Source organism: Uloborus diversus, chromosome 4 (genome assembly GCF_026930045.1).
Source record: "Uloborus diversus isolate 005 chromosome 4, Udiv.v.3.1, whole genome shotgun sequence".
NCBI classification, from domain to species: Eukaryota; Metazoa; Arthropoda; class Arachnida; order Araneae; family Uloboridae; genus Uloborus; species Uloborus diversus.
In genome coordinates this window covers 111,417,608-111,429,126 of record NC_072734.1, presented here as the reverse complement: position 1 = coordinate 111,429,126, position 11,519 = coordinate 111,417,608, and the positions used below count along the sequence as shown (strand labels likewise).

Here is an 11,519-nt window from a genome sequence, read left to right as displayed (position 1 = left end):
GTTTTTTTTTCAGTTGTGCTTTTAACAGTTAAAAGAAATTATTTTTGAGTCCACGTCGGTTGCGTAAACGTGCCCCTGACACGGGATACGTTTACGCACATTTATTTTGACACCTAACGTGGTTCTGTCAGTGCTTTGAACATTATGTCTTACAATCGTTACCATCGTTAAAATAAGGCGAATTTATTACCGACTGAATAGCGTATAAAGTCAAAGCTGAACGTACATGAAGACAGCACTACATGATTGTAAGCTCTACGATACGAATTTGATACTCAATTAAAAATTAAATGATGATTTTTTAAAACTAAACAGCCTGAAAATACTGTTCGGTGCGAAAAAAAGCGTCAGGGTACGTTTAGAAATAAGACACAGTCAGAACGTGCGTGAAGCTGCTCAGACGTCAACGCGTAAACTTGCCCCATCGCCAAGTTTGGATTTATTTTTCACGTGCAAAAAGAAAAAAAAAACATTTCAGTTTAGACAAATACAATTCTCAACAAAGAAAAAAATTCTTATAATTTTTATATATTTGTTCTTTCGTAACTAAGTATTATTTATTCAGAATAAGCTTCAAAAAGTTCAACTCAAAATTTACACGACTTGGTAGAAAACATATTGTTCTTTCTGCATGCTAGACCAAAGCTCGAGTGATGCTTAAAAACTTGTGAGGATATTTGTTAGGGAGCAGCATCAATCTGGTAAAATTCGTTTTGAAAAAAGGGCACTGCGTAAACGTACCCCGGTGTACCCTACATCCCTCGGTAAATTAGTTGTAACTGGCATCAACTCATTCTTCAATATGATTCGCTCATTTTTCACAAGGTATGTTGCTTTTCCTTTCGGTGTATTATCCGTTCCGGCTTATTTCAGCAAGCACATTACCAACACAGCAATAACGTTGACTTCACAAGTTTTGTTGTTCGATACGTGAACCTTTCCATATCAACTCTAAAGTCTAACTCTTGTTTGTCGCTGTAGCATGAAACGACCAATGGTGGTTAATTTTCTCAAAAGGATGCCCCCCCCACCCCCCACCCCATATCATATCAAACTCGGTGGAGTTTTTTTTTCTTTTGGATTTTAGGTTGAAATACATTCTGAGCAAAGCACATTTTAATTCGCATTTTTAGTCATTCTTTTAACAGGTTGGAGTTTTTTAATGGGTTACAAATTCAGAGCTTAAATATTGCTTCTGTAAATAATAATGTCCTTCCAAGTGGCAAGCAACCTCATTCACATCAAAAGAGCCGTTACAATCCACTACGCCGTAAGCTGATATTGGCCACCATTAATTTTCTTTTTGTTTGCATTAAAAAAAAAATCTATCCCATTGTTTTTTTTTCGTTGGAGTTTTTTCTTATAAATATGAAAAAAATCTTCTAAGATCCAGAAAAGTTGTTCTGAAATCTGGAATAATGTAACGAAAATGATGATAGTATATTCAATAACTAAATTTCCCTCCTTATTAATATTTTTTATGAGTTAAAGATTAGAGTAAAATCATTATACATCTGATGTCTGCTTGGAAAAGTATCTTTTTGTTATAAATTGAATTGTTCTATTTTTTAAATTTTATTTTAAATAGCAATTACAGAGAAAAAGCTGTCATAAATTCATTCAACTTTATTTTTAAAAGTTTTTTGTACAAAAGTTTTTTAAATTTAAAACCAAAAATCGGATTTTTTTTTTGATCTTAACATTTGGTTTCAATCAACCAAGCAATAAAAAATGTGATATTAACCCTACAAACCATGCCAAAGACAAAAAATACTGCTGAAATCATTTCAGCAATGGGAGCATGCTTTGCGTCCACGTATTCAGGAGCATACATCATGGCAAAACTGCTGTAATATCCACTGTTCAAGTCGTGTAAGACAGCCATCACCATGTATGCCAAATCACTATCTATGAGCACAGGAACTTGTCTTTGATCTGGTTCATAGTTACAAAACCTGAAGTATGGAACCATAAGTGTTCGTAAAACAGGTATCCAAAGATATTTCGGTCCAGGCCATTTAATCCAGTTAGGAAGTAAACTCTCCAGCATAGTAAAAGAATTGAAGAATATAAAACAAGTTATTGCACTATTAAATATCGGGGAGGAAAAAATTGGTATCCACGCGCTTCATATTAGCATGAATCGCTGGGAAAATCGTAAGAGAGACAAAGAATACATAGAAGACATTGAAAAATTGAGTCCAAATCTTTGCAAATATCATCAAGTATGGAGGTTGCCCGGGGATAGTTTTGGTTTTTGAACTTGTCATGGTAACGGTCAAAGCGTGTTAACGGCAAAGAAAAGTATGTGTCGATACAAACTAAAAGTACAAGCAAGGCAGTGATGAAATAATATGTTGTTGCTGTTCTTAGATTTAAAGAAGCTGCTATTGAAATCAGTGAAACGAAAGAAATAAGTGTGCCGCAGATATTAGACCTAAGAACTAAGGTCATCGAGTATTCCATTGGAAGTTTTGCCGCTACGCCGTACAAACTATTTTGATAGATTCTAGTGCAAACGTTAAGGATGGCAGCAGATATCATGGTTGCGTAGAAAAAAGCACCTTCCCATGCTGAAGACTCTACAATAGCCAGAACAATTGTTTGAATGAAGACTACAATCTTGGTAACTTAGAATCTCGCCCAACTAAGCAAGTTGAACGTAGTTCAACGACTAAACTTAGTTTGGCGACTTAACATGCTAAGCTTAGTTGGGCGACATAGGGGTATATGGTAAGTTATGGTCCCGATTAGTCTTTGAGTTTCAGAGGAAATGTAACCCCAAATCGCCCTTGTCCCTCTGGATACATTACTTTCTGCTCTCCCAATTAAGCATGCTAAAAATACCATAAAATATTAGGTAAAAGCAAGGTCCAAAAAGTTTCTTTGCGTAAGATTTAGACTATTTATTGTGGATGAATTTTTAATTTTCAAACTGAGAAAATTATTAGGCAGGAAATGCAAGCAACATAAATAATAATAAATAATGGAGAAAACGTAGAACACTTTTTCCTCAATTTTATCAATGTTAGAATTCTATTTTATAAGTCGCTGGTTTGTATTTCTCATTTGTGTACAAATAGCTCGCTTTTTCTGTCTTCCAAAAAGCTATTGAATTAATTCAGAAAATAACTCGTATTAACAAAGTTATTTCTAACTACAAATTCTTTGGTAATATCAACTCAGCATGCTACCAAACACTTAAACCATGAGCTGAGGACAAGATCCAAAAGGATCTTAAAGCAAGGCTCAGATTGTTTAATAAGCACATTGGAAATTTAATTGCTTGTTGGGAGCACATGCTGTGGACCTTTGCTCGCCTCTTACTTCCCCTGATTGAAATAGAGTGCGGAGAAACTAGCTCATTAACTGAAGAGATCAGCCCGCTCAGACATCTCAATTTCACCAGAGTGGGACGAAGGTACTAACAGATTATTTGGTTTCGATGTCACCACTTGTATCGCTGCTGTTCCGATTTCGTCTTATCTGAGGAATGGAAGTTTGAGCTGATTTCATTAATTATTTTGTTTGAATCAAAGCGAAATTGAAGGAAATTTAAGTTAGTTTATTGATTAGGAAATTTATGTTTCATCTTTTTTACCTATATCGTTTTACTTCTTGTTACTTCCTTTCAGGTGAAACTTAATTGCTCAGCGTCGCTCCACTCTCTTATAACTTTCTACAATGAGATCCCGTTACAGCGAACACCAATACAACGTACTGTCCGTTTGAGTGAAATAATTTTTCAGTGCCAAATGAATCGCCATTACATCGTTTGAATTCCATTACAACGAATTTTTTGTTAGACCAAATAAAATTTGCTGTCTCTTGCAGTTAGTTGCGAAGAGATTTCACTGTAGTTAAAAATGTTCAAGGAGAGGAGCAGTTTATTAACTTAAATAGTTGCTCGGCTTTTGTTGCGTTTTATATTTCATTTGGAATTCCATGGCGTTCCTCCCAATGAAAGGAGTGGGAGGAATTGGACTAAATTTTCCCTTTCATTTTTACACATACATACGTTATTTTAGGCAAACAAGTTGAAACAATTGCTGATCTCTTGGTAGTATCATTTTACTTAAGATTTGTTAAGCATTTTTTTCCCGAAATCATTTCTTAATTGTTACTTTTAAAATAAGATTTAACTGTCAGGGGCAGGGAAAAGTTTCAGACTTCTAAAGTCTAGCGAAATATCCTCTAAATGTATTGCTGCATTTTCAAAAAATATATTCTAACATGCTTTTCCACTAATTATTTTTAATGTTGGTTTCAAAAAGAAACAAATAGCGTGCTATTACAAAGATCATTAGACAATTTTCCTGTTCGTGACAGCTCTTAAAAAATGTAATAAACAGAATGTTTTTGCCTTAGAGATCATGTATAAGGTAATACGAAAAATTAAATAAAATTAAATCTTTTAAAAAAATTTTACGTAAATCAAATAAATATACTTAACTAAAAAGGCATCTTACACTTTAGTCATTCATTTATTTTTTGTATAACGTTGTTTAAACAAAGTCGTAAACAGTAATTGCTGTTGATACATAAGTTTTTCTGCTGTGAAACTTAAGCAAAAACAAGAATAAAATGTATGTTACTTTTAATTGCACAACGCTTGCTACCAAACCAAAAAATAAAACTAAAACTTAGAATTTGTTTTTCTTATTTAGCTCTATTTTATTGAATGATTCAGCCGTGTAGCTAATAGGTTGCGAAGACAAACAGGGATAAATTTTCAACAGAAACTTGCGGAGCCATAGAGTAATCAGAAAAGCTTTTTACGCGTAAATACAGTAAATTCCGCAAAATGCGATAGAATTCATATTTAGCTGAAAAAAAAAAAAAAAAATAGAGAAGCTGCCAAGTACCTCGCGTGCTCCAATACAAATTATGCCCTGAGAGCAGCCATATGGTGTCTAAACTAAAAAATTCTATATTGTGAAAAATATTTTTGAAAAAATATGTCATAATTTCAACGAAAAAAATTAAAATTTCGTCTCAAAATTACGAAAGGAAAATTTGTGTGTTAACATCAGCTTCAAAATTATCCCAAGGCAATGGAAAATATGGCATATTAGAAAAAAGAAAATTAAGCTCATAGTTAATAATGAGAACATTTACATGGAATACATCGCCAGCTCAGTCATTCCAGCCGAGGACTGCAGTTTCGTGCTTATTAGCATTCATCAGCCCGGCATAGGAAGTGACTGAGCTGGAGGTGGAAAATCTCATAAGGAAGCCAAGCTTGCCAAACTAACTGGTAGCTAATATAGAATTAACACTGACCAGACGAGTGACCGAAGCAATAGTTTGGTTCAACTCGACGATTGAAGGCAAGGTATGGTATTTGCAGTAACGGGGCGGTAACTTACTGAAAATTAGAACATTTGTTTAACATTTTGTTTTGATATTATAATAAATCACGAGGTTTTCTTTAAAATAAGCGTCCCGTTGCTTTTTAAACATGGAAATATAGTTTGAAAGAAAAAAAAAATCTCTTTGTAAAGAAAAAAAAATCTTATCTCAGTGTTCTTATTTCTTCAAACTAATTTCCTATTTTTTTTACAGAAATGAAAATGTATTTTTTGGCTTCTGTCATTCTGAAGCACTTCAGTTACATTCTGTCAAGTACAAGTAATTACATACTACAAAATGTTTATAAAGAAAATAAAAACATCGAACGAACCCTCTTTACTCATAATGCTTTTGATAAGAGATTGTTTACTCTTTTAAGTTGAATAGGAAACTAAAAAAGGGAAATTTCGGTAGTAAATATGAAATTCATTGTATTTTATTTTTACCTGTTGCAAGCAATATAAAATTAAGGAAAGAGAGCCGATTATTCAGCAATACGAATTTCATGAAATAGCCTAATATAACTAATAGTCCTAGTTCAGGAGACCATCTCAACACAAAATTATCGTTAACATTAAAAAAAAAAAGAACTTAAATTATGCTTTTGTTTTAAAAAATGAAATAAATGATTTCTTCTACTTCGAATGATTTATTCGACATTATAGTTAAAGAAATAGATAGATACATTCTTTTAAATCAACAAAATATGCTCATCCAAATAAACATCTTGTTTCCTGCAGTCTCTTTGTTGGATTTTTTTCTTAGTAAAAATGCTTATAGTGAACATTTCAATTAGAATTTCAAAATAAGCGATTGCCTCAAGGCAAAGTTCAAAAGAGGAAATTTTAGGTCACCATTATCGGAGAAGCCTAAAAACAGTTAAAGAATTTTATTCGTTCATATTTGAGCAAAAATGGCAACGATTCAAATGCCGAATTTAAAATTTGTTGCCCCGAACATGAATTGCTTAGATTTTTTTTCCTCTTTAGTTAAGGCCCTCCGTTTCTTCAGACTTTGGACTGCAGGTAAAAAATTAATTCATTGATTTTTTTTCGAACGGTCTCTAAGCAATTCCAGAAACAAACAACAGCTACTGAAAAAAATCATCGAAATTGGTCCGGTATTTTTCGAGTTTACCACAGCCACACAAATTAGGAGTTTGTTTTATTAATCTAAAGATGAAGCTTTTGAGCAGTTATTTAAAAAAAAAAAGAAATCAATAAAATTATTCTGCCTTTTCAACGCATAGTACATTTTATCAAACACGTGCTGGCATAAAATCTTTAGAATAATCATTTTTTATTTTCGAACGTATATGTATCACTGATATTGCAAGTTACAAAGTCTTTTTTTTTTCATTTATTTAATGCTTACACATTGCCACATTTCCATAATTGCCATCGATAGCAGGAAATAAACCCGCTGATGTTTTTATGTCATTTTGCCGAAAAATTAATTTCTTTCCATTGCACACTAAAATCTGTCAGTATTTCACTCCACTTTATCTCCCCCTTGGAAGTAAAATCCCCAGCTTTCCCAGAAGTTATCATTCGATATTGGAAAAAAACATTCTTATGATTCATCTTGAAATTACGAATGTTCCATTGGAGATTAGGGCGCCTAGAGGCCGTCATTAGAGAAGGAATCCCCCATCACATTATATGTAAAAAAAAACTATTTGAATTCACCGAAGTCATTACTCTTGGAATTTAATACAATTATTCCGATAGGTAAATACAGCGGTTGATAAAAAATGCGCTCCCTGCATCTTTCCCACAGAAGCTAATTGCGAATGATATCGATTATTTGGAATGTCTGCTGGAACGCAAGCACTGTCTGCGAGATTCGCTTTAAAATCCGGATGTCTTTCAAGGGCAGGTGTAATGAGTATCAGGGGGCAGTAGGTAATGCCTGAAGTAAGTTCGAAGGATAAGTGAAAACATCGAAATACATAATTTTCCGTCTATAGTTGAACTTCTTTATAGTGACATCGTTTGTAAATAACTCTCAGGCAAAACGTTAAGGCGTCAGTTCCATTTTTTTACTTCCTTTTACAAAAAAGGAAGTATTGTATTCGCGAAAAAGTTTTCACCCAAAAATCGGCCTTAATTTCCATTTTATTCACCCCCAAATGAATGTTGAGTTTTTTTTTCAACCTGACCACAAGTGAATATGTGCCTAGGAACGTACAGACCCCCGAAATATCCATTTTGACGATCCCCGAGTTAATTACAACGAGTTTTCTCGTGACGTCTGTATGTACGTATGTGTGTATGTATGTATGTCGCATAACTCAAGAACGGAATGTCCTAGAAAGTTGAAATTTGATGCGTAGTCTCCTAGTGGGGTCTAGTTTTGCGCCTTCCTTTGCATTCGTATGCTTCAAAGGGGGTCTTTGCCCCTTTTTTGGGGGGAAATTATTGTTAATTTCGATGGTGGGTTCACGTGGTGTTATAATTTCGTGGACACTTGGCGATATATCGCCAGTCTTTTGGTCGCCAAGTTTTGTCGCCAGCTTGGTGACAAATTTGGCGATTTAAATTTTTTTTAAAAAATCTGGTTTCATTTTGGCCATTGTTGATGATATTTAGAGAGTAAACTATTGAATCATAATAAAACTGCCAATAATGAGAAAATGACATTAAATTGGAGTAAAAGGAAGTCATGTGATGCACACATCAGCTCGTCCTATAAACAAAAATGATGATCATATATCGTCGCCTCAGAGAAACAGGGAGATATGTTAGTGTTATTTCTGTGATTGTATATCTTACTGTTGTTCTGAGGCGACGATATAGTGTCCCTTGATTATACCATCGTAAATATTCTAAGCCCTTGAATGATGTTAAAAATAGTTTTCCTGTATAACTTCTATAGGTATTACCTAAGCATTTCAAATTTAGTTAATACGTCTACCGATGGAACGCCAAGATAATTTTTTTAATGTCTACAAAACTGATAAGGTATCTCAAAAAAGAAAGAAATGAATCGGTTATTCCAAAAAGAGGATAAGTCCAATGGATTTACGTAGAACTTACGAACTTTCTGAAAAAATCAATTCAAGTATAGCCGTCTGTATGTCTAACAAGAAACCAAAAGATAAACACAGTGAATCTCTGTTATAACGCCATCTAAGAACCCAGATTATTTACCACGTTACTATAGCCAAGTGACGTCATAGATGCTTAATTCTGCTTGACGAATTATGGGACTAAAATGTTCTGCCATAAAAAAGAGTTGTCACTTCAATCGGTGTCACTATAACGAAGTTTAACTGAAACTACAGTTTATCATCGCTCCTCTGTTAGTAAAAACGTGTTTAGAAACTTTTCCCTTTAACTACTTAGCTTTTCAGATGTCAGCATGCATTCATTGTATAAACGGTAGGTTTTTTTAATTAATCCAGAAACAACTTAAAATATTACTTAGTTACTATATTGTACTAAAAGTTTAACAACGCCCACGCATAAGTTATTAAGCACGATGAGTGTAAAATAAAATGATATTCTCAAAATGCTTTGCCTTGATCCTAAGTTAGATCAAAACAAATATGGTTGAAGCGTTTGATGCATTCCAATATGAAAAAATCTTAGATGTTTGCTGTATTTTATACGTCAAAGAAAGTCAGTCAAATCTGAGGAAAATAGGTTGTTGGTAACTGGGGTTAATGGGGTTGGCAACCGGGTTGGTAATTAATTCAAAAATATATGAAAAACAAAATAAATGAAATATTTCTGCAGAAAAACTTATGCAATGAAATTATAACTATTGCCGTTTAACTCCCCCCCCCCCTTCCTTTTTTTATTTATTAATACTAGACTTATTTTTTTTTGTATTGAATTCAGTATGAAATTCTATTTTAAAGTAATACACGTTTGCATTTCGTTAAACATACATTTAATACGAACTAAGTTCAAGCAGTTCAAAAAATTTCTACAATTTTGGCCATCACTGTAGTTTTATTTTCTTTTTCAATATTTATGTGTCCCCCACCACAGATCAGGTGAAAGAGATGAAAATCATAGATCAGAGAGGGGGTGGCACATTCCGGAATCCATCAGAAAAACGCTCTAAAAAACGTTGCACCTCACCCCACGTCATATGGCAACAATCCCTTTCCCACTCCAGGTTTTCAGTTATCAATTTTCACAGCCACCTTCCCGGCCGTTGAAAATAACCCATTAAAGAGATTTATATTTTCATCGGAAATTCATTAACTTAATGTAAAATACCCTTGCGTGAATTTATAAGCTTTTTGACAACCACCTCCGGAAGGCAAAAAAAGTATTTATTTATAACATGCCGGGGTTTTTTTTTGCGATAACAATCTTTGGTTTAAGCCGCACTAACAAACAAGTGGATAAATTTATTGTTTATTACTATGCCCCTACAACCGACGTCCCTGGAATTTAATTCATTTTACCATATGCGATTGTTCTTATCTTTCAGAGATTTATGTTCAAATTTTTTTTTATAGGCTAGAAAACTGTTCTCCCGCGTTTATTGTTTAAGCTGCTGGCTTATTTTTGTGGAGTTCATATTTCATGAATTTTATGACAAAGCATTAAAATTTTTTTCGAAGGCCATCGAAGGTATCTTTACACACATATCTTTTAGTTTGAGAAATATTTTCAAATGTGTACCGATCATTAACTATATTATGTAGAATAAGCTGTAATGGTAAGAGATACAATTTACGATAAATGAGGAAATACTGTGATTAGGGTTCGTCAGAGGTATGAAAAGGAAGCTCCTGAACTTTATTTATTTATTTAAATTCATTTTAAAGCCTGATTTCTTGTCTGAACTCTTAACAACTGGTTTCGTATACATTTTCAATTTCAATATTTTTAAGTTTATTATTATTATTCTTTTATCTCTTAAATACTCATCGCTCCCGTATCACCCCTCAAGAACTTTCCGCCCCCTTTGAGGACTGAAATTGCCTCTTTTGAGGTGATCGCCCCAAGGTTGGGAACCACTGGGCTAACGAACAGCCGCAGAAGAGATTAATATTGACTAACCTATTCCAACTGTCAAGCATGGAGGGAGTTCTGTGATGGTGTCGGGCACAATATCTTCCCTTAGATAAGACCCTCTAGTTACCCCGATGGAGATGATCACAGGCGATCTTTATCTAAGCATTCTCACACATTATCTTCAATCTATGCTTTTAAAACTTCCTCCAGGAGAACGTTCTGAGTTCCAAAATGACAAAGCGTAAGTTCGAAGGTTTCGCTGCATTCAAACATATTTACATGAACATGATAATGAAGAGGAACCTCTAGCGTGGTCTCTCCAGTCAACTGTCTGAGCATCAATGAGCCTTTGTGGCGTTTTCTGGAAAACGAAGTCCGTGCTTGGTTTAGTCCACCCTTGCTCCACCCAGACTATCTGAACTTGGGACGGTCCAGTACGAGGAATAGATGCGAATCCCGATGGACTGTACTCAACACCTTTATTAGTCAATCCCACTTCAAATGCAAGCTGACATTCAGGCAAAGAGTGGCTCAACATCTTACTAATGAAAAATTTTCTTTTCACAAAGGTGTTCCTATTATTTTGTCTTATCCCTGAAGATGTCAATCAGATAACGAACAATTTGTCTTTCGTCGTGCAGTGAAAATAACCCGCATGTGTTAGAAACTATGTGCTACTTTCAGAATATAATTTTTGATCAAATTCCTCGTAGTTCCCTATTATTATTATCACTAGAAAATAGCCGTCAAGGTATGATGAGTGAAAATTGCTTCAACATTTGAACGAAACAATTGCCTGTTTGGTGATATTTTCTCAGTCGGAATTTTAACCCTAACTGAAGAGGATTAACCCTAAACTCCAGTATATAGCGTTCATTGTTGACCACATTTTCATTTCTTCACTCTCCTAAAATGACACAGCCTTACCAGTAACACAGTTAAGTTACCGGATCCGGTTCAACCGTTTCCCTGCACGTCAAACATTACCAAAAAATATTATCTAATTATAATGGCGTGACTCGAGTTTCGTTGTTGATGACGTCAGGAACGTTACTCGATCATTCGCTATTATATATATGAGGATTTAATGTTGCTGTTCCTTTAAAATTCTAGTAATAATAAATATTACAATTGCGCTTTTCGTAGGAAACGCAGCTAATTTTAGAAGTATTTCTTAGACAAAAGCAC

At 34.1% G+C, this 11,519-nt stretch overlaps 1 protein-coding gene across 1 annotated transcript; it reads right to left on the bottom strand.

Annotated features, from left to right (window-relative positions):
* Positions 1–1,696: 1,696 nt before the first annotated feature.
* LOC129220762 (equilibrative nucleoside transporter 3-like) lies at positions 1,697–10,869 on the bottom strand. The gene is given in 4 exon segments (XM_054855190.1): positions 1,697–2,108; positions 2,110–2,262; positions 2,264–2,630; positions 10,611–10,869. Coding segments are annotated over 4 exon segments (1,191 nt in total).
* Between the last annotated feature and the right edge of the window lie 650 nt (positions 10,870–11,519).